At 41.3% G+C, this 22,815-nt stretch overlaps 1 protein-coding gene across 1 annotated transcript; it reads left to right on the plus strand.

The window, feature by feature from the left end:
- The first annotated feature begins 151 nt into the window (after positions 1–151).
- On the plus strand, positions 152–22,813 carry LOC119728364 (THO complex subunit 2-like). Its single transcript, XM_038200579.1, has 35 exons — positions 152–284; positions 4,973–5,040; positions 5,794–5,885; positions 6,362–6,413; positions 6,824–6,918; positions 7,312–7,430; positions 7,817–7,950; positions 8,168–8,328; positions 8,751–8,843; positions 9,187–9,342; positions 9,542–9,714; positions 10,416–10,644; positions 11,112–11,242; positions 11,944–12,130; positions 12,422–12,515; positions 12,744–12,824; positions 12,955–13,169; positions 13,669–13,848; positions 14,269–14,433; positions 14,651–14,817; positions 15,224–15,341; positions 15,479–15,620; positions 16,160–16,317; positions 16,450–16,578; positions 16,972–17,172; positions 17,783–17,898; positions 18,207–18,391; positions 18,673–18,808; positions 18,977–19,243; positions 19,640–19,854; positions 20,007–20,053; positions 20,199–20,367; positions 20,585–20,721; positions 20,840–21,009; positions 21,687–22,813. The coding sequence occupies exons 1-35, from the start codon at positions 220–222 to the stop codon at positions 21,715–21,717; spliced, it is 4,878 nt and encodes a 1,625-aa protein (XP_038056507.1). The 5' UTR covers positions 152–219; the 3' UTR covers positions 21,718–22,813.
- Positions 22,814–22,815: the final 2 nt, after the last annotated feature.

Genomic DNA, 22,815 nt, shown 5'->3' on the forward strand with positions numbered 1-22,815 from the left:
AAATTTAGTCGACTTTGCACTTTGCTATTTTTGGATTTTGTCGGATTCAGCAAGCTAGGGTCCAAAAAAGCCGGGAAAGTGGGGGGGGGGGGGATCTTATGGCGTACGTGACATTAGAAGTTTGGAACCCACATCTGGGGTGGAAGGACAGGCTACCAGTCTGTTAACATCGGGAGTGACGTCACTAGATACATCCGGGTACTCAAATAATTCTCCAAGATGGCGCAGTTTGAGGACCTCGGAGAGCTCTGTAAATCCTGGGAGAAAGCGGGCCGAAATGAGTTGTAAGTTACACCCTTGAAGGACTATTACACCCTGTGTATTGCTGATAGTGTCAAGAAGAGCCTGGCTCGCAAAATGTGTGTGTTTGAAGAGTTTTTGTTCTGGAAAAGAGGGTTTTCTGGCAGCCAAAATGAAGCGCCGGAAATCGTGCAGCTTCGCAGGTCGTCCAGATTCACCACCATGACCACGTTCACACTCGTTCTCGCAGCACCGCCGCCACTGAGAGGTTGCAACGCAGTCACGTGACGAGCATCTATCCAGTCAAGGGCAGCGTTGGTGGAAGAAAGTTACCCTTGCGAGATAGCTTCCCACCTCGAAATGCTCAGCTGAAATCCAGTCGTCAATTCCTCTGCCAAGATAAAAATCTGCGTCAACTCATCACCTGCAGCTGGGCCGAATCCTTAAGCCAAAAAAAGTCTACAATTTGTCGACAAGAAGTCCATCAAAGCAGCCGTTACAAGTCCGTAACCACACTCAAGAGGAGCTTAAAGGACCAGCAAGTTGACCATCCCGACATCAAGCGTGATCAGTTTCATACAAGCCGACAAGTCATGCAAGTCAAGAGCTCAATCACAACATCACTCCTTTGGCCAGTCTTGCCAGTTAGAGACTGAAAAGCAACGGTGGTTTTAGCCATCTAGGCCTACTGACATTTATTCCGATTCCCTCCCAGTAATGAAGAATCTGAAGATGGAAAGATCGTCCAACATGTCCAAGTTCCTTCAGCTTATTCAGCTGTATTCATCGCTTGAGGATGATGGACATTTCTTCTGAATAGCTAACATGACCAGTGACATTCAGATTCTCTTGAGTTACACAGAGAATCCGTAATGGTCTTGTGTTAGCCCAATCATCAATGCCCCACCAGTCATCCCAAATCGTCAGTCAGATGAAGAGCGGCCTGCTGTTCTGTTGCACCCACCATCACAGATTCCATCGTGGACTTTGAAAAGCCAGAATTTCATCATCTACTCTGATGATACCAGATGATGATGTACAAATGCTTCTTCCAGTTTCTCCCCATCTTCAAGCTGATATGAAATCCAAAGATTCAAATCTGCTTTCAACCCCTGCCCCCCTTCAAGTTTCTCCCCAGGAGTCTGCCAGCGATGACCATTCAGCTATTGAGGTCATTCAAAAGCAAGATTCGTCATTTGCCCCATACGCCCTGCAACTTCTCAATGACCCAGCATGACCGTGACACCACCCTCCAGCTTCGCATCTTCAAAGCTCTGTGTGATATCGAGTCATCGACCATCATCTTCTCTATTCCGAGTCCCAAGCAATGCTGTGACGCAGAAATGGAACCTGCTCAAAAGGATCTACACACCTCTATCACTAGTATCAGGCACTTCAGCCCTTCACCAAAATCTGCATAGTCTTCCAACGTCAGTTCTACACTGTGATGATCTGCAACTAATTTGAGCATAATCTTGCAAGCATGTGAGATTCCCCTGTTACTAGGAAACAACTCACCTTTTGCACTGAGATCACATGCAACTCCGAAGGAACAAAGATGCTGATTCTTCAGTGTTTATGTCATTTTAAACCTGTGTTTTCCCAGCATGAGTGTTACAGCTCCCCCCCCCCCCAAAATGTAGAATTCTATGACGTGGACTTCTGTAGTCATTCTGAATGTTCTACCAAACCTACCTGGACCAAAGTTGAGTGTACACTTGCCAGACTTTTCTTAGTCTACTGTTCTCCACTTCAGACCACCTGCCTTCCGCATCCTTGAACAAACAGCCCAGATAAAAGTGACATTTAACCATCTCAGGAACTGCTGCATCAACTTTGGACTTGGAGAAACATTTGTTCACGGTATTTCATTGAATTGCGCCAAACAACTTCTCAAAATACCGGTAACTGTACAACTCAACCATTTTGCATCAGGATCATTGATGACTGTGAATTACATTTGCATTGCCTTCCTTCGGATGAAACAATTTTGTTTACAAACTATAAATTTGTCTGAATACTAGTAAAGAGCACAGAGCAACCCTTAGTAGTTAACATTACACATAATGCTGCAACTAATGTGCAAAACTGTGACCAATGTGGGGGAAGGATAGGGTACCAAATATTTTTTGTTCAAAATTATGAGATTCTAAATGACATCATGTGATACCACTTGCCAAAATATTAACGCTATGTAAGCTAACTTATGTTTTCCAATCTGGTTGCTGAGTTTCCCGTCTTTAAACAAAAACAAAAAATCTGAAATTTATATTTTCAATATATAAAAAAAAAAAATACTGGAATTACCAAAGGGTGTTGGCATGAACTTTTGAAGAGAACTGAAGCAAAAAATACTTGCATGTTTTCTAGAATAGAGCCTTGGCACTTTGATCAGGCAATTCCTCTTGATACTAAACATTGTTCAAGAACTAGATCACCATTTTCCTGGATCATGAAAATGTCATCAAGTTGCACAATGTCAGTACCCATCAGTAAAATTATTTATGGGAGTCCGGTGTTCCAAAACAAAAACAAAAAACAACAACAAAACACAAAAAGGGTACTGGATGAAGTTTCAAGTTTGATTTGAATTCAAATTCAACTTACATGTTATACTTTTTCTCCTTGAAAGAACTTGTCTCATTGAATAAGTAGTTTACGTTGTTTTTGTTTTACTTAAATTACATAATATGATATCAATTTAAAACAAGAACTACTGAGCATTATGAGATCATTCTTTGATCATAATTCTATACCTTTGATCAATGTAACTACCAGTTTACAGTCAATACAAAAGAAATGGTTTGTACCAAGACAGTAATAACAAGATCTTTCGGATTAGAAAGAGACAAATTCCTATGAAGTAAGACTGTATTGTCTGTACAAGGGGAGGGTAGAGAAGAACCAATTTTGTTCAATAGACGATTTTAGGGGGCCTTTATAAGAGTGTGTTTTGTAATTACATTTTGACATTGCTCAGCTAGAAAGCAAATTATTATGTTTAGTATCTTAATTTCTTGCAATTTTCAGAACAGCCCTCCCTACATGCGTACATTTTTACATGTAAAATGACTAGGATATTTTAATACAAATGTAGCTACACGTAGGCGTACAAATGCCAGAAAAAAAATATGGACAAACTACAAACAAGGTTTTTTCTTGAATTGTTGGGTAATGCTGAGGAGAAGGTGATAGCTTTTGAAAGTACAGTTTCAAGTAACCTTCCATTCTTTATTTTGATGATGCCTGGTCACAAATTTGAAGGACCTTCATATAATGGTGGTCTTTGTGGAAAGTACTTTTAAAGGGAATATACAACATTTGCTTTTGGTGTAGTTTTCAGAAATGGATGGATTAGGGGGAGGGAGGGGTCAGTATTTTATAGCAATATTGTTAAACGGAGTTGTTTGAAGTTTCGTGTTCGTAGATGCTGGAAAAACCAAGAAAAACAATCTTGTTTCTGTAGTCTGGTTCCCTTACCCTGCTGGCTTGTACCCATTCATAGATGTGTAATCAATCGCAAACAAAATGCGGACTCACTAAACATGGTAAATTGGGGGCAGTATCTGAAAAAGCGAGTTTTTTTCAAACATTGGTCGGCCAACCAGCATTGGAAATTGATACAAAAATACAATTTTCTTGATTATGACAGCACACCAGATGCCATGATTTTACAGGACGCTTTAGACTGTCATTCACGTACAGTCCAGTAAGGTATTTCATCATAGTTTTGTCTTTTGATGTTTGCAAATGCATATTCCTTTTAATACAAATGTAAGTCATTTATTTGTGCTGATTCTATGCAAATTTTAAACCACATGGATTTTTTTTATATTCCATGTTTGCTTAAACAATACAATCTGAAATATAAATTGTAGTGTAATTTTGAAAGTGAAAGTCAAAATAATTTACCATTATCATAAAGGTGTGCAATTGAAAAATATTGACATATACAATTAAGGATAAACGCAAAGATTTGAATTCACAATCTAGAAAAATCCCTTTCAACTTAAGTAATCAAACCAAAATCTTTAAATCAAACCCTGTGTTTCTCAACAATTAACTTATTGCGGTAGAATCGCGTCAACGCAGCTTGTGAAATATTGTCCAATTACATTATATATACAAATAGACGCGGAACGCGCAAAATTCCGAGGAAGACAAAACTGAACGTACAAAATTCCAAAGGGTTGTCTAAGGGGCGTGGCTAACTTGCAAACGGCGATAGGTCAATTACATATGAATTTCTTTTAAAACCCATAATGTATGTTTTGAAGTATGAGATTTATTTAAATGTTTAAGATAATGGAAAAAGAAAACCAATAAAAGTTTTTGAAATATCAATGGAATTGTGTGTGTGCTGACTTAAAGTTACTTTGCAGCTAATTACAAATCTTGCCTTGCAAAAAGTTAAATTGTTTTTGTCATTAGTGATTTTCTAGATTACCAATAACATATTTCCCCCCTGCAGTTCAAATAGTGCTTAATATTTTCAAAAATTCTTTTTCATATTTTGAATATGCCTTCTGTATTGTAATCTCTTTTTGTTTGCAAAATCTTGTAAAGTCGAGTGAAGATTATGATTCCCAAAAAGTCATCACTATATACAGTATACTGAAAGGAATCAGATTTTAGATTGATAAAATTCTAGCTGCATTTTTTGCACCCCCAAAAGTGCAATTGCTGTAATCCTTGAAACGTACACATTTCTTATTATGTGTTTGACTTGTAGCCTGAAGCAGTGCCGTTCACACGTGGCTGCAGCTTCCAATGATGGCGTTCTGTCAGCCAACACTCAAGGTAATGACCATGCTTAAAACTAACATTTCTGTTCATTTCTTACTAGCCCTTTTGGAATATTCATTGCAAAATCCATTGCACTGACTCCCATGAAATAACATTTGACTGAATCAAACTTTGCAGTGACAACTGATGACCTTCGCATTCAATAAAAAATTATGAAAAAAAGAAACTGCAGCGATTGTTTGGAGAATGCTTTTTAAAAGTTAGTTCATGTGGTACATTCTTATTTGCCAGTGGATCAACTCTCTACTATAAAAAAAAGCGACAGAAAAGTTGAATGAAACAAAAAGTAAAGCAAGCCTAAACCCAAGAATTCTATCTTTAGTGGGAATACTAATTTACAGGTACTTCAACCCAAAACCCCTTGTGTGATTTACTAGGAACTGTCCTCACTCGTGCAAATTCTAACACCGCACGGTGAACTCAACACCCAAACTGTTGGACTCTGATTATGGTGGTATGCCTCGTCCCATGTATTAAAAGCACAATCAGTTTCTAGTGTAGTACTCACTCCAACAGATTCCAACAAAACGTGCAGTTGGATTTTGAAGGGTTGGGGTGGTTAGGGTCAGTTGTCTAGAATGTTTGCAAGGTGGATTCTACAAGATTTTTAATTTTTTTTTTAATATGTTAGTTCACTCTTTTTAACACATGAAATGTCTAGACTTGTGTTCCAAATGTTAATAAGATCCTCCTCTCCGCCCAAAAGAGTTGGGTCAACATTACATTTTCCTATTTACTGGCTTGCAGGACTGCGTGATGCCCTGTATGGTTTTATACGCCAGTGTCTACAGGGCGCCGTCCAGCCAGATGTCGCAGCAGCTGCCCTCGGCGAAGTCTCAGTAAGTAATCTCCATAGGGTGAAAATTGGTTTTGTTAATATCAGGCCTGTACCTACTTCAAAGCTTTGATGGAAATTGGCACTGTAATCTTTGTTGGAACTAAAGTTCTAAAATGAGTGCCCACTTTTTAATTCCATTAAAAAAAGAGATTGCATTTTGAAATTCTTAACAATTTCATAGTTTGTTTAACCCTTTGTTTAAACTGCCCTGCCTATTGATCACTCTAGCGCCCAAAACCGCCGAGCACCCGATGGTTTTGGAGATTCTTCAGTGAATAAACACGTTCAATGTGCAGTTGCTAATTTTTTCCCCAGCTTTTTCTCCAATAAAAGACTGCCAAAATGTTTGACCTTGTATAGGTAATTTCTATGCATGACTTCTAGTTTCCTAGTCTTTTCTTTGTAAATATCGTTCAATAAATGGCAGAAATCTAATCATGGATCTAAACTCTCTGTTAATGTCTTCACTTTCCTCAGCACATGCACGCTGGAGTGAGTTCTCTCATAGCAGACATCTTCAGCATCGTAGGTAAGGTTTTTTTTTTATATCTGTGCAAACCCCCAGCACCCTTTCCAACCTTTGCCTTGGAGAATCTCAACATCTTTTTTAAATGTTGCAAAGTTCAGAAAAATATTTGAAATTGCCCTTCTTATTACCGGAAACCTGATGACAGCCTCTTTTCCAGTCATGCAACACAGAATCTTTTATTGGCAAAAAGAACAACAGGGCCCCACAATCATGTTTCAAGGAATTGAAATCTTTAAAGGGAATATACAACATTTGCTTTTGCTGTGATTTTCAAAAATGGATGGATTTTGGGGTGGTTAGTTATTTATAAACAGTCCAGTAAGGTATTTCATGACAATTTGGTAGTTTTTTTCTTTTTTGATGTTTGCAAATATTGTATATTTCCTTTAAACTGTCCATTGTCCTTGCAGATATCGAAACCACGTGTCTGGAGACCAAACCAGAGACTGATGCGGAGACTAAGTCGGAAAGAGAGAACATGCTTGAACTACTCAAGAAGTGTAAGGTGAGATAAATGGTTTGGAATCAAGCTCTGTTGTAAAAAAACCCAAACCAAACAGTTTCGTTGCCTCCTGGAACGGATTAGGAAATGTCGCAAAGAAGTGCCATTCGTTTACTGTGCAGTGTTGGACTTCAGGATTTTCCCAAGGAATTATCCACAGCGAGGTGATTAGTGTGACTATAGCATAAATAGACCCTTTCCACACGGGAGCCACCTTGGAGATTTTTTTTTTTTAATTTCAATCCAGTAACAATGAGGTCTCATTTGTATGCCTGTTGAAGCAAAGCATTTACCTCAAACATGGCTGCCTTGCAAAGGATCTATATATGACTCGGCTTGCTTTGTGATCTGAAGTCGATATTGAACATGTTTTTCTCAACATAACATTTTTTGTAGGTTTTTCTGACGGAACCTGTACTCAAGGAACGCATGGAGTATGAAACCCTTGGTGAAGTCAAAATCATCAAGAAAGACACTTTCAAGCAGAAATATGTCCGACTCAAAACCAAAGTATTGTAAGTATGTTAGACAAAACAGAGAAAAATCCCAAAAAACTTTACACATTTAAAAACACATGTAAGATAATACTCTGTGAAAATCAAGCAACTCTACATATAAAAACTGATTATGAAAATGAATTAAATTCCTGCAAACTGCTTACTGACTGGATGGACCTGAAATATACAAATCAACAAACCTAGCTGGCCTAACATTTTGGTCTTGCTGAAAACAAAAACTGATTATGCTTAAGACTATAACTGATAATGCTAGAAACGCATGGAGAGGATATAACCAAGTTTGAATTGTGATGTGTACGAACTTGTATGGTCTGTGAAAACAAAGCTAGGGAAAAATACTCCACGCACCACATTTACTATACTTAACGATATCTGATTACTAGTTACAAGCAGCAGAAGTTCAATCTTCTACGTGAGGAGAGTGAGGGGTACAGCAAGCTAGGGGCAGAGCTAGCCCAGGTCAACTCCAGCCAGAGCAACCATGAACAGCTGCTGGAGAGCATCAAGTCGCTCATAGGTCAGTGAAGTCCGTAGTTTTACCTATTGACCACTTCCAGATGCCAGGTGGCTGGCCCAAAACTTAATTGGAAGTGAGTAGATAGTTGCCTCATGCTTATACAATTTTTTTTTTGTGTAAAAATGTTTGTGAATTAGTGTAAATTGAAAAACAGGGCATTATATGCCCAATTAGATATCTTTGGATCATGAATCCCGTCATTTTTTCCCCTTTCTAGGTTGCTTTGATCTGGACCCCAATCGAGTGCTAGACATTATACTGGAGGCCTTTGAATGCGCCCCACACTTGGACAACCTGTTTGCTCCACTGCTGCAGAACTACATGTGTGAGCCGATGACAATATGCCACGTCTTAGGGTTCAAGTTTCACTTCTTCAAGGTGAGTGATTGCACTCTAAAGAGTTCTTCAATCATGACTATAAATAAACTGTGATTGGAATAATCTCTTTAGGTTTGTGGAAACATTCAGTCATCTTGAACTTTTCAAGAAAGGGGTGGGAATTTGTATAAAGTTCGATTTGAATCTTGTGTAATTATGTATTCTGTACATGTTATTAAACAGCCTGCCACCATTTCAGTCATGTTCCCTGTTTCCAATAACAGTACTGAATGGTAAATTTTTTTGCGCAAAAAGGAACCAGACTATTTTTCCTTCCAGCCTCACTTTGGTTACATTGATTTGAATGGGAAAAAATCAAGATGGCTGCAAAATGAAAATGGTCTATACACCATGTTTTAAATGATGCATTAATGTTAGAATGTCAATGCATCAAACTTTTTTCAATTTATTTTAAACTATAGGAAGAGAATATCACTACTCCAGAGTCTCTGCACAGACTAGCTGCGTTACTACTACAACATGAACTGGTTGGCCTAGATGACCTATATCCACATGTAAGTATACGTCTGCCTCCACTTACACAAAGATCACATTTTTTTGCCATTTATTATTACCCCTGAACAGCAGGCCTTTAGATACTCCTGTTATGTTTGAAATCTATTCTACACTCTTAAAATTAACATAGAGCATTTACTGTGCACAGCACTTATACGCACTGTATTTGTTTGAATTGTTTTTTTTTAATGGAAAGTCAGCATTGATATCTCTGCTGGGTCTTGAAATTGTTTTTACTTGATTTCAAAAAAAAAAAGGCTGAGCATACAGCACCTCAAAGTGCTACATTTATATGAAACGTGAATATTTGTTAAATGAAAATTTTTTCATTAATTTTTTCAGCTGATGCCAGCTGACACAGATATCATACAGAACTACAAGAAGTCCATCACGGAGGCTCGTCAGTTTGCCCGCAAGATGACCATCGTCCTCCTGTCCGACCGAGAGAAGGAGGAAGAGGAAGCAGAGAAGGAGAAGAAAGAGAACAAAGACGATAAGGTGAGGCCATTATGGACTCCGCACGCAAACTGTAGAGGGCGCTTTCTGGTTGCTCGTGAGAATTCCATTGGCTAATACACCAAGCAAAACTTGCCATAAAATTGGGGCTTAGTTCTAGAGAGAAAATTAAACAGAGTTTTTGTTTTGTTATCTAAATTTAATTTTCTCTCCTCCTCGTAATTGTTTTTTTTTCTGGCAGCCTGCTGATAATCAGAAGCTAGGCCTGATTGAAGCCATGCTGAGGATTGGGGACTGGTCCCACGCCAAGCAGCTGATGGACAGACTGCCGCAGTACTGCGCTGTGGCTAATCTCCCCGTGGCCAGTGCCCTATGTGACCTGGTCGGTGCGCTGATTGACCCCCTGTACAAACAGTGAGTCAATTATTACTTGTGTATCCAGACAAAAGTTATCAGATAAGTGGGTCAGTGCAGAAACGTCATACCCGTTTCAAACTGGTGTTCCAAAGTCATTGCAAATTAAATTATATTGGGAACGAGTCAGTCTCATTTTGCTGTCGGCAAATGTGTTATGTTTGCAGTAACAAGACTCTAGGGAGTATAGTTGTTACTTGTTTATTTCAGTGTAGTTCTAATTCAAATTTGAGGAATAACTTTCAATACACAACATGTATAAGGCGGCAGTATCTGAAAATGATAGTCATTCAAAGGCGCTGGTCAAGGAAATGTCAATACATGTGACAGTGAAAGTCAGTATGTGAGAGAGGAAGACTTAATAAAGAGGTGGGTTTTGAGATGACGCATGAAGAGAGATGGGTCCTGTATTGCCCTCAACTTACAAGAAGTCCCAGAGACGTGGTGCAAAGCTGGCAAATGCAAATGCACAGTCTTCAAAGGCTGCCCAACAAGTCTTAGGGACAAACAGTATATTGGACGATGACCTCAGACCTCCGAGTAATTTTGGTGTGGTATAACTCTGGAATGCCAGTCTGAAACGGTGGAAGTTTACTGGACGGAAGCCAAAATTCCTTACTAACCCCTGAAATACACTTGCTTCCTTTTCCATTTCTGTTGGATATTGTCACATTTTTGTGTGCTCCCCGTTGTCTTCACAGGTATGGTATGCCCAAGGGCGCCAAGAGCAAAATCCTCACCCCTCCGGCAGGCTGCAAGTCCGTCACCGTCCCAACCAAAATCCTGGACCTTAGTCCCACCTTCAGGATGTGCAACTACCTGGGGGCCTATGCGGGCTGCCAGCCGGCTTTACTCTGGAAGCTGGTCCGACTGGGCAAGGTCCTCATGAGCAAGAAAGCCTCGGCCAGGGAATCAGAAAAGGAACAGTGGGTGAGTTGATGACCGAACATTTTGCTGTTTTAGTACTTTATTGAGAGTTCAAAAAACTAAACAAAAAAAATCACCCCAATTACTAAAGGATTCACTTCTTTTCGTTTAATGTTGGACACATACTCTCTATAATGCTTAAGGGATAAAGAAATCCCTATAATTTATAAAATATGAAATGATATCACCAACTTGACGTTCCTGAAAGTTGTAGTGAATTTCATTTGTTGAAGAATGAGTAGTGTTGGTCTTATTTCTCGTCAATCTGGTAAATTGCTATGGTTGATACACTGTAATTGCCAAATTGAGTCAAATGAATTGGGTAAGGGTTATATGTGTGGCCATGGTGTTAACATCAGGGTTATCTAGTGCAAATTCTTAATCTCCCAAATAGCATTAAAAAAATAAAAATTCTTTTTAGTTTTTCCACAAATTAATAAAGATATTGCTGGGGTTTTTTTTCTGTTTAGGAGGAAGTCTACCGTAATTTGCTGTCGTTGATTGAAGGGAGTCTACTGCCCTCTATGAGCACACTAGACAACAACGCATGTCTGTCTGAGGAGATGTGGACCCTACTCAAACTCATGCCATACAACATCAGGTAACAAAATATTCCCCTTAACTGTGTCTCGTGCCTTTTTGATCTCTTACATTTTCAGATACGGAAATGGGACAATTATCGGCACAGAATTTGAAATGGTGAACTGGATTTGCTTTCCAATGTAGGGCTGTGCATCGGAACCGGGTACCTGAGTACCGGACCGTTAATGTCAGGAACCAGGTCCAGATTATGGAATCGGGTACCCGTAACCAACTTTACAAATTACTTAGTAACTCCTCAGACAGTGAAAAGGAAAGGTTTTGAATGTCGGGTATGGAAATTTTCAAAACGAAAACCAGGCAACATGGAAAAACAAAATCATAGCCTATTGCATGTTTATGATGCTCGCAAAAGTTGCAGTTAACACCGTTAAAGCTAGAAGCTCATGCACTGTGCACATCGGTATCTTGCTGTATCGACACACAAATGGGGACCTTTATGAACAATCTGAACAGCAACTTCCAAGATTTGAAATTTTGGATTTGGGTTTCTTTAAAAGGTAACCGTGTTTTATTCAATCGGGTACCTGGTTCCTGTACTACCCGTAAATGCACACCCTACTTCAATATTCTTGCCTGCGGAGTTGTAATCAAATTATCACAAGTCAATCACAGGTCCTCCAGTCTCAGGCCTCAATAAAAATCCCATCCCATTTGGTAACATTAACTTGAAATTCATGCTTTTTTTTTTGTTTTGTCTAGATACTGTCTGTATGGGCGATGGAAGAACAACACCTATGCCGTCCACCCTCCCCTGATCCGGATCAAAGCAGTGATCACGGACCGTGCCAAGTACATCATGAAGCGATTGACTAAGGATAACGTCAAACCCCTTGGCCGACAGATTGGCAAACTCAGCCACGTCAACCCGGGCATCCTATTTGAATATGTAAGATTCGTGAATGTGCCAGTTTATTTCAAGTCGTTTCTTTAAATAAACATTTAAAAAAAAATTAACCTAGACGATATATTAATGCTCTGCTGAAATAATTCACTGCTGAGGAATTAAGGAATGAAAATTATAGAAAGAAACAACTTAAAAACACTTCCTATACTCTGTGTCAATCTTATTCAAGGTTACTTTGTACATTGTTGTTTTTTGGGATGAAGCAGCAAGGTCTTTCTAAAAATGGTGAATAGTTTTGGTAGTGAGTTTTTTATACTACTTTCTTTTCTGCAGGTTTTATCTACCATCCAGCGCTATGATAACTTCATCGGCCCTGTGGTAGATTCCTTGAAGTATCTCACCTCCCTGTCTTACGATGTGCTGGCGTGTATCCTTTGAGATGTGTTGCATAAATCTGATTTTATTAAGAAGGAAACAGTTGAATAGAACCTTAAAATAAATTGTGACTGGGCTTGTTTTCAGTTTGGCTGCCTCAATTCACCAAAAATAGCCGCTAGTATTTCTAAACTACATATCAGCTTTGTTTTCTTTGGTTCTCATATTTCTTTTTACGTAACAAATAATTCATTTTCCTTGACACAAATGCACTATTCAGACTGTGTGATTGAAGCGCTAGCAAACCCAGAGAAGGAACGCATGAAGCACGACGACACCAATCTCTCATTATGGATCCAGAGTAAGTTCAATTTTCTGTTTGGGATTGGAAAAAAATGGTTGGCCACATCAGTTTTTACGGAAAGAGAAGGATTTAAGAAGCTTGAAGATCTCTTCTACCAAAGAGGAAACATTTTTGTTTTGTCGCCCAGGTCTGGCGAGTTTCTGCGGCACCATGTTCCGCAAGTACAACATCGAGCTGACGGGCCTCCTGCAGTATGTGACCAATCAGCTGAAGGCTGGCAAGAGCTACGACCTGCTGATCCTGCGGGAGATCATCGTCAAGATGGCGGGGATCGAGATCACGGAGGAGATGACCCCGGATCAGCTGGACGCGCTTGCCGGAGGGGAACTGCTCAGAGCTGAGGTAAATGAAATAAAACTGTCGGAACTAGCTAGTGATGTCAAGCTGACAGGCAATTGACCGGCTAAACACACATTTGAGCATCTTTGTCATGTTATCTTTTTCCCGTTACAGTGTTAACATGTCGTACCGGCCAACTGTCCCTTTTTAACCAGTTCACGTCGGATGATGTGTATACATCAGGGGTGTGAAATCTCAGCTTTAAAGCTGATTTCAGCTTTTTTTGTTTTGGATTTCAGCTTTTTTCCAGCTTTTTCCCTCACTTACTGTGTACAAAAGTATAGGAGATTTCCAAAGTTCAGCTTTTGTACACTTTTTTCAGCTGTTTTCAGCTATTTTTATCAGTGGTCACTCACACCCCTGATACATGCAAAGGTTTTGTGGTATTCAGAACGGATGATGGATAAACACGCAACAAGCGCAATTACGCAACAAGCGCAATTATGCACTTCAGGTCTAGGTTAATCCCTTAAGCTTTTTCTCGTTATATTCCTCTCTTCAGGGTGGCTACTTTTCCCAGGTGCGCAACACCAAGAAGTCCTCTCAGAGGCTGAAGGATGCGTTCCTGACAGACCACCTGGCGGTGGCGCTCTGCATGCTGATGTCACAGGAACGGTTCAATGTGGTCTTCAAGAGCGGCACGGACGGCCACGTCAAGCTACTGGGCCAGCTGCATGACCAGGTACTTAAAGCAGATGAATTTTCCATTTCAAAAATGTCAGTCGGAAGTTGCTAGAGGTATTACTCGGATATCCATTGGCATTTTAGAAATCTTGAACAATGGAAATCATTAGGAACAGCTAACTTTTTTTCATGATATTCGACTGCTGCCATATCCATGCCAAGATTTACTTCGGAGATCATAGCAAAAATGAAGTTATTTATGGACAGACTGGGCAGCTACCCCTATCCTCCACCATCAATCAGTGTCAACTACGATGGTTTGGACATAGTTTGCGTAAACCTGACTGTAAAGATTTCTCAATGCGCACTTAACCAATCAACGAACAGAAGATGGAAAAGAGGTCATCTATTTATGTAAACTTGCCATGCTTGTCAGCATGGAATTTGTTTGAATATCTCACTGATTTTTCTTCCCCAGTGTCAAGACACCCTGGTCCAGATGGGGGGCTTCCTGGCCAACCAGCTTGGCACGGAGGACTACACCAAGCATCTCCCTGCCCTGTCCACTATGGTCACCGAGTACCATATCACCCCGGAATGTGCCTTCTTTCTGTACAGACCCATGTGTACACATGCAATCAATGTAAGTCTAGTTAACCCCTGCCCAACTTTTGTTCTATTCCCAATCGCCTTACGAAATGGATCAAAGAAAAGTTGCCATTCATTTTGGACAAAAGAAGGATTTTTCATTTTTATTGCCAAACCAAAAAAAGCTGTCCATGTATTCACCTAGTGAATATGAATCAGTGAAGTGACTGCTAAATCGTAACGTTTTTTTCTCCCCGTTCTTGCTGACACAGTCTAAATTTGATGAACTACGCAAGCAAGAACGTTCGGCCAACAACAGCTCGAAACTCAACAGCCAACAGAAGATGCAGTGCTACGTCAACGCTGTGCAGGCAGTATTGGCCTCGTTAGTGGAGAGCGTACGGGCGTTGCATATACCCAAAGTTTGGGACGATATAAGGTAAGACGTGAGTGGCTCTTTGAAAGCATGAAATCGGTTGAATATTGGTGCTTGAATATTGTGTTAAGCATGTGCACAACTTGTACAAATATAAGAGCCCACACTGATAGACTGTGCAGTGTCATGTCACATTGGGAAAATCACAATTCAAAACAGAATAGTTTATAATTCATACGATGAAAGTTTGCGTCGGGGTGATGTAAATCGTATTAGTTTTTTGGTGTTTTTTTTTCGCAAGAAACAGTGAACTTGTAGGTAATTGTTTAACTGCGCCACTTTGTTTGGATCTGACTCCTCTAGACAAAAATTTGTTAAGAGCATTTGAATCGTTGCTTCAAAATAACACGTCATTGAAACGTAATTAATAGTGGGGTCTGATGTTGTGTAATTTCCTTTTTCTCTACAGTCCACAGTTCTACTGCACATTCTGGACCCTGTCCATGTACGATCTCTATGTCCCCAACGTTAGCTACGACAAAGAGGTCAACAAGATTCGAACCCAGGTCAACAGCTTCGATGACATGGTGAGTCCTGTTTAATGAGAAATACCGAAAGACATGCTCGGCCTGGATGCTTGCCAAGTTTGATCAGAAATCATTCCCCTCTTTTTGAGGCTTAGAAATGGAAGACTGTTTTTACTCCTTTTCCTACCTATCATCAGGCTTCAACTAAGCGGAAGAAAGAGCGAGAGCGCCACAACATGATCATGGACAAACTACGGGATGAGGAGAAGAAACAAGCGGAGCACTGCGGTAGGGTACTGGCACGGCTCAAGAGCGAATGTGAAAACTGGTTCACTGCAAGTATGTACATCAGCTTCCTTTTTTCAACACCATTTAATTGTTTTTTTAAAGATCGCATGTAGTTTTCTAGTTAAGCTGCAGCATGAAGCTTTTACAAAATTATTTAACCAGTTCACGCCGGGACTATTTTGACATTGATCGACCCAGGCATAGGATTGTTTTTCATGAACCTTGATGCCAGACGGGTTCAGGCCGTCATCTGCGGGTAGCACACCCTGACGTTTCCGGCCTCACTCGCTGCGAGCGGGTCGCAGACAGATATTTCGCTCTTTGCGTGTTTATCCCTCATCCGTTCGGAATACCGCAAAACCACATCCGACACGAACTGGTTAATAACAGAACTCTGAGGTTATTGCTCGCTACGGCTCATGTCAATGGCGTCTGTTAACAAGTACCCCCCTTACTTGACTTCAAATGCATTGCTGCCGTACACAGTGACCTGGTGCCCAATTGAAGTTGATATATTTTTTGCAAGTTTAATATAAAAAAATTTGGGGGTTTGAATAAAAATTGTTTTGGGTTTGAATCCTTTTTGTTAGGGTCTACCAAGAACGAGACCATCACCCAGTTCCTGCAGCTGTGTATCTTCCCCCGGTGCTGCTTCACGGCCAGCGACGCCCTGTACTGTGCCAGGTTTGTCCTGACTGTTCACCAACTCAAGACACAAAACTTCTCAACGTTACTGTGCTATGATCGGGTAAGTCGACCCTCGTAAACATGAAGGAATGATTTTGTTTGTGTCGTAAAATGACAGTCATGTGTTTAAGATGTGAATTTGCAGTTTTTTTCTCATTTGTGGTTTTGGTTCATTGCGTCAAAATTTGTTCAGGTTTTTCAAGACATCACCTACACCTTGGCCAGCTGTACGGAGAATGAGGCCAGCCGGTACGGTCGGTTCCTGTGTGAGATGCTGAAGACGGTCCAGAGATGGCACAGCGACAAGTCCATCTATGAGAAGGTAGTCAAGGGGACTAGAAAATTTTAGAACACAGGAAGGGGTTTCGATAATCCTGGGAATTGTTAATCCTGGGAATTGTGATTCTTCAACAACAACAACATCAAGTTGTCCCTTTACCCCCTACCTGCCTCTGGATTGGCCATAGTGGACACTTTCAGGTTGTTCATGACTCTTAGTTAAAGTTTGTTTCTTGTAATGATTGAAGGAAAAAGATGTCAAAGCAGTATCCAGATTGTAACAATCAGAATGGTGGGGAGTGCTAACATGAGAGTAAAGCCATGCCTTCATATTAAATAAACTTTGTTTCCATCACTTATTTGTCAGATTTTGTCAGTCAGTTTGGCTGTATCCTGTTTTTGCAGAAGTGTTGATCCTTCTTTTCTTGATTGCCAGGAATGTGGAAACTACCCTGGCTTTGTGACGGTGCTGAGAGCCAGCGGGACTGAGTCCAGCAACAAGGCCGACCAGCTGGACTATGAGAACTTCAGACATGTCTGTCACAAGTGGCAGTACAAACTCACCAAGGCGGTGGTGTCCTGTCTAGAATCCAAGGATTATACTCAGATCAGGAACACGCTGATTCTCCTAACAAAGGTATTCGTCAGTATATACACTTCATTCTAAATGCAGTGAAACGTCGCTATACGGAACACCGCTATACCGAACATTCGGCTATACTGAGCATTCAGCTATACTGAACATCGTCCTTGGCTCCCAATTTTTGTGTACAAAGCGTACCAAACATTGTTGTTGAAAAATGTCAACAGAAGTGCGACAAGTGGCTATCATTTGGCCAAGGAATCGAAAGGGAAAGCCACCCTTTGCTGTAGGCAGTAAACAAAAAAAACCTGTGTTATGACATTTTTCAATAGTCGGCACGTGCTCAAAGTCATCTTTCAGTAACCAGCAGGGCGTGCAGGGTGAAGTTCTGAAGGGCGCTATTTATTGAAAAGTGAGTACCGGAGCACTGGCAGCTTAAAATCGCTTTACCGAACGATCAGTATTACGAACAATTGCTGTGGATCCTGCGATGTTCATTATAGCGGCGTTCCACTGTATCTCCAAGTCATCCTATCCCCCACTCCAAAAGGGAAGCTACAATATTTTTAAGGCCCCTTCTTCAGTGTTTCATTGTTCAGTTGGTAGAGCTGAGAAGTCCTCAACGATTGAATACAATTCTTGTGTTTGTATTTCTTTCTTTCAGATTTTAGTGTTCTTTCCCCTGGTGCTGAACCTCAGTGTGGTCTTGGAGAAGCGAGTGGATAAGATCAGAACGGAGGAGAAGGATAAACGGCCAGACCTGTTTGCTCTAGCTATGGGGTATGTAGCTCCGATGGAAGTGGTACTTTTTCCCTTTTCTGTTTCTGTCTGCCCAGCCCTTGCTTTATCATCTTACGTTCTGTGGTGAGCGAGTTGAGTATCCCAAAAAAGAGAGGTCAAAACACAACTGGCAGATTGGCATAAAACATGGGCCAATTTCATTTCATAATCTTCCCTCTCCAGCATTCCACATTTTTAGGGAATTTGGCATCCTCTTTAGTTGATCCACAAAGTCCATTAAACAGATGCTATGCAATATTTGTGATTTTTTATTTATTTGTAATTTTTATTATTATTTTTTTTGTTAGGTACTCTGGACTGTTGAAAGGTCGTAAGCCACACATGATAGCCGAAGATCAGTTTCACTCCAAAGACACCAAGTCGCAATCCGCATCCACAGGCACTGCCAAGAAGCCATCGGCTCCGAACCAGGTCACTCCCTCAGGAAACACAACAGCCTCTGCCGACAAAGCAGACTCAGCAGCTGTCTCAGGTATCTGACATTTATCTACCAAGACCCCTTCAAAAGAACCCAGTAGAAGTGTGTTCATTTGTTTTGATTCTCAGCTGTTGACATTCCTGGATTTGTGCACATTTTTTAGTACATCCATCAGAACCTTAATTATATGTCTATCAATACGCCCATTATTTTAAAAAGCAGCTGCTACAATGAAGCTGGCATACTTGAGGTATCCCATAACAGAATACAAAGTCCGTGGTGTCGCTGACGGTACGAGGAAACTCAGATTGTATTTTATATCCTACTTGGTACAGGCAGGGAATCCTCAGTGTCCTCCCAGGAGAGAACGTCAGGTACCAGACCGTCCAGCAACCATCCTTCCGCGTCGGCCAAGAAGTCTGGTAGCTCCAGCAATAGCAGCAGCCCTGTAGTCGTCAAATCAGAACCAAGGTAATACATCTTTGGCCAAGCCCGTCTCAGATCCTTCACAGACTGCCACGATGTCTGAATCATTCCTGTATTAAGCATTGATGAGTACCTGGGAAGTTTCACCTCTGAAGAGGTCATGGGCTGTACATACCCTATGGTAACGAGTAACACAATTCTTCTCTCCATCAGATCCGAGACGAAAAGCCACCAGGATGAGAGGAAAGAGGACAAAGGTCCCCGAGAGGTCAAAGTTCGCAGCGAGGACAAAGGTCAGAAGGACGACAAGAGCAAGAACCACAAGGACAAAGTGCGGAGGAAAGAGGAGAAGACCCCTAGGTCGGAGAAGAGCTCGTCAGAGGAGGCGAAGAAGGAGTCGCGAAAGAGCAGCAGCAAAGAGATTGATAAGACACCCAAGAGCAGCGATGAAGGGAAGCACCGGGACAATGACAAGGACAGGTAGGGAAGAGGGAGAACAAGGGTGGGGGCGGGGTTGGAGTGAAGGTGGGGTGTACGGGTGAGGCATTGAGGGTGTGTTGGTATCAACATTGAAGCATTGTTGTCCCAACATGCAAACTAATGTTGGTCCAATGTTGTGATCCACATTTGACATTGTTGGGCCAACATTGGACCAAAGTTGGCTTGCCACCTAGGTTTACACAAACCTGTACAATCTTTGCCTGAGCACCAGGCCTGCGGCAGCAAATAACTGGAGAAGTTGGAGAGCAGTGACAAACGAAATCATTCGGGACTAGGTAGAGAAGAGGGGTAGTATGAGGTTGGTGGCTGGGCCAAGGGAATTGGATGTCCTGGATATGGAAGGAATCATGAACATTTTGTTTTCTTGCTTTGCAGGCTAGAAAAAAGAGCTCCCTCTTCCGACCGCGGTCAAGACAAGAGCCACAAGTCCAAGCGGACGTCAGCTGGTGTAGAAGTTGAGGCAAGAGAGGACAAGAGGAGCAGCAGCGAGAGGCTGCAGAGAGGGGAGAGCATAGCCTCCAACTCCAGCCAGGCATCCTCTGGGGCTGGGTCACGCAGGGTGTCCCCTGGAAAGGAGGCTACTGAAAGGGGTAGGTCAAGGGTCAAATTAAAAAATTGTGAAAATTCCTGCATCTTGTAGTCCAGTGACTCAGGGTAAATTCAAGTCAATGAATCTTGCATATTCAAAGCCTCAGTCGCTCTTTGTTTTTTCTTACATTTTTTTCTGTTTAATTTTTTGCAGAGCACAAACGACGCAAGGTGGGCCACCAATCTCCAACTGTATCCCATGTAAGTGAATGAATTTTAAGTTTCCATAAAGCATCAAAAGAATACTAAATTTCACAGGAAGTTGTTAAGCCCCACCCCATCCCAACCCCCCCCCCCCAAAAAAAATCTCTTGTAGCGTCCCTTAAATTTTTCGTAATTACTGTAGGTACAAGAAAAGACAAAGGAAGGCGAAAGGGACTCACATGATCGTAGTGAGAGAGACCGGGAAAGCCGACGGGACAAAGACAAGAAGACTGCGGAGAAGAAACGAGACCATTCAGAGGGGGAGCGAGAAGGAGGCCATGATTCTAAGAGAAGGAAAGACGAAGAATCGGGTAAAAAAAACCAAATGATGGGTATATTTGAAGGTCGGGTAGATTTCTACGCAGGGCATATCCTCATTCCAATGTTGTAGTCAGGATCTTTCAAGACGTCTTATTTTTTGATCAAGTATTGAGATTTTCAGATATAAAATACTGATACGAGTCAACATCCACCACCCTGCAAGATTTTCTTGAGTGGGTCAGTAAAATCCTTTGTTTGATGTCACAGGCGGCAGAAAATCATCATCTTCTCCCAGCTCAAGGGAGGAGAAAGATCGGCAGAAGACGCCCAAGACAAGTAGCAGTCGACCCTCGAGCTCAGGAGATGCTGCTGTCAATGGAGAGAGGTCATCCAGTGCCAAAAAGGTATGTAAAAAAAATATGAATAAATATTGAAATGATTTTGAAGGGATCGAGCTTGATTGGGGGAGTGAAGCTTATTGCAAATTTTTAACCCAGAACTGATCGCAAAATATCTTGACAGGACACCCCCAAGGAACGAGAGCGGGACAGCTCCAAGTCCCGTAAAGAAGGCCGTGGGGAAGACAGCAGCACAGACAAGGTCTCCAAGAGGGAGTCCCGCGGTGAAGACGGACGGAAAGAGGAAATGCGAAAGAGCAAACGAGACAACAAAGAAGAAGAGGAAGACAGACAATATCCTTTGTTGAATCACTCAAGTTTACAATAACCGGGGATGTAGGAAGTTTAGTAATTACAGGAGTTGGGCTTTGGGCATAATAAAATGCGTGCATACTATTCTTGCGTTACCTCAAATTTCCTGCATAAATGTCAGTGTCCATTCACAGTGCATCCCAAAGTAAGTACGGCTGTGCTGAGCCTCATATTTGAGTATTCAGTAATTACATATTGGGTTTTTAATTCAAATTGTTGTCTCTCTTTTTTGGCTTGCATATTTCTGCTGGTGAATTGCACTGCCTTTCCAAAAGATTCTGCTACATTGATTCCAAGTATTAAGCACTTGCCCACACATGAGTGATTAAGCTTCCCATTTGATATTTCCTTGCATTCGTGGAATGCCCAGGCCTCATGGTCTGGAGCATTGGATTTGTGGTCTACGGGCAATTCTGCAGGTTGTGGGTTCGAGTCCAGCCTGGGGCTATGGTGTATGTGTCCTTGGGCAAGGCACTTTGTCACTCGTTACTTCTCTCCACCCAGGAGTAAATGTTTCATTGGCCTAGCAGGGTAATGATGATGTAGTGCCTTGAGCACCAATACTGGTGGATACGTGCGCTTTATAAATGCGTATTATAATTATTATTCATGTGAGCGGACAGCCATTTGTTTCTTCTTTCTTCCTTGACCAGTCTTACTCATTCCAGCTCCCGCAAGAGACGGCCTTGATGATTGGCTGCCGTGAAGTCATGAATATTCAAGACTTCATGAATCGGAGTGTAGAAAGGTCACAGTGGAAATGCTAACTGAATTATTTGACAGACGGACAATCGGAAAACTGTTTAAACAATCTGCACTGTTTGCACCCATAACTTGACTCTGTGCAGCTGGTTTACACATTTTTAATCATTAGAACTTGAGAAACGAATCAAACAGGGCCGTTATGTAGCTATAGTGTGCCAGGATTTGAAGACACACCTCCCTCCCACCTTGTCTCCACCCCTCTCCATAATTTGTCTTAACCCCTTGATAGCGGGTTTTTTAAGCATCACTGCACAGGCTTACACGCATCACTGCACAGAGCCTTTGTGCAGTATTAGCACTGCACTGCCGGTCATATGCCTAGCAGCTGCCCAGCAGCTGCCCACAGACCAAATACCACAGGCTGACCATAGCATTCCAGAGCGGGTATAGCCATCAGCCAGCGTCAAGGGGTTCAGGCTGGCCCTGCTGAATCCAACAATGTTGTGTATTTCTTTCAATGACCGAGCAGTCAACAAAGGTGCTTTGTTTCTAGTTGATGGGTTCCATTGAATTCAACTGGCTTTAACACTAATTGTTAGTGTCAGCAAGTTTGTGTTCTTAATTATGTCGGCAAGTTCTCACACTATTGTTGAATTCCTTAGGATTCGGCCAGCTTTCACATACATGTGCTGAAACAATTTTCACATTGTGACAGGTTTCGTTGGAGTCAGCAAACTTGAAATTTGTGTTGCTGGATTCTGCCAGCTTTCGTACTCATTGTGTTGGTAAATTTAGTTCCATTCTGCAATGTACCAGTAATATTCTTGAAGAAAAGTTAATTTATTGGTCAAGACAGTTTGAATTTTATTTTATAAAAATTTGGAGACCGTCGTATCAATGATGATTTTGTATAATTACATTATGTAAACAATGGTGAAATGTGGGATTACGAGGCAAAATGTTTATCGTGAAGAAATCTTGTATTTGAAAAAAAAAATGAGATTGTGGTGTACATGAGAGTGTTGTTTTTCTTTGTTTTCTGGGATTTTATTTTATAATAAAGAGAAATCTACACTGAAAAGG

Source organism: Patiria miniata, unplaced genomic scaffold (genome assembly GCF_015706575.1).
Source record: "Patiria miniata isolate m_02_andy unplaced genomic scaffold, ASM1570657v1 HiC_scaffold_20, whole genome shotgun sequence".
Lineage (NCBI taxonomy): Eukaryota > Metazoa > Echinodermata > Asteroidea > Valvatida > Asterinidae > Patiria > Patiria miniata.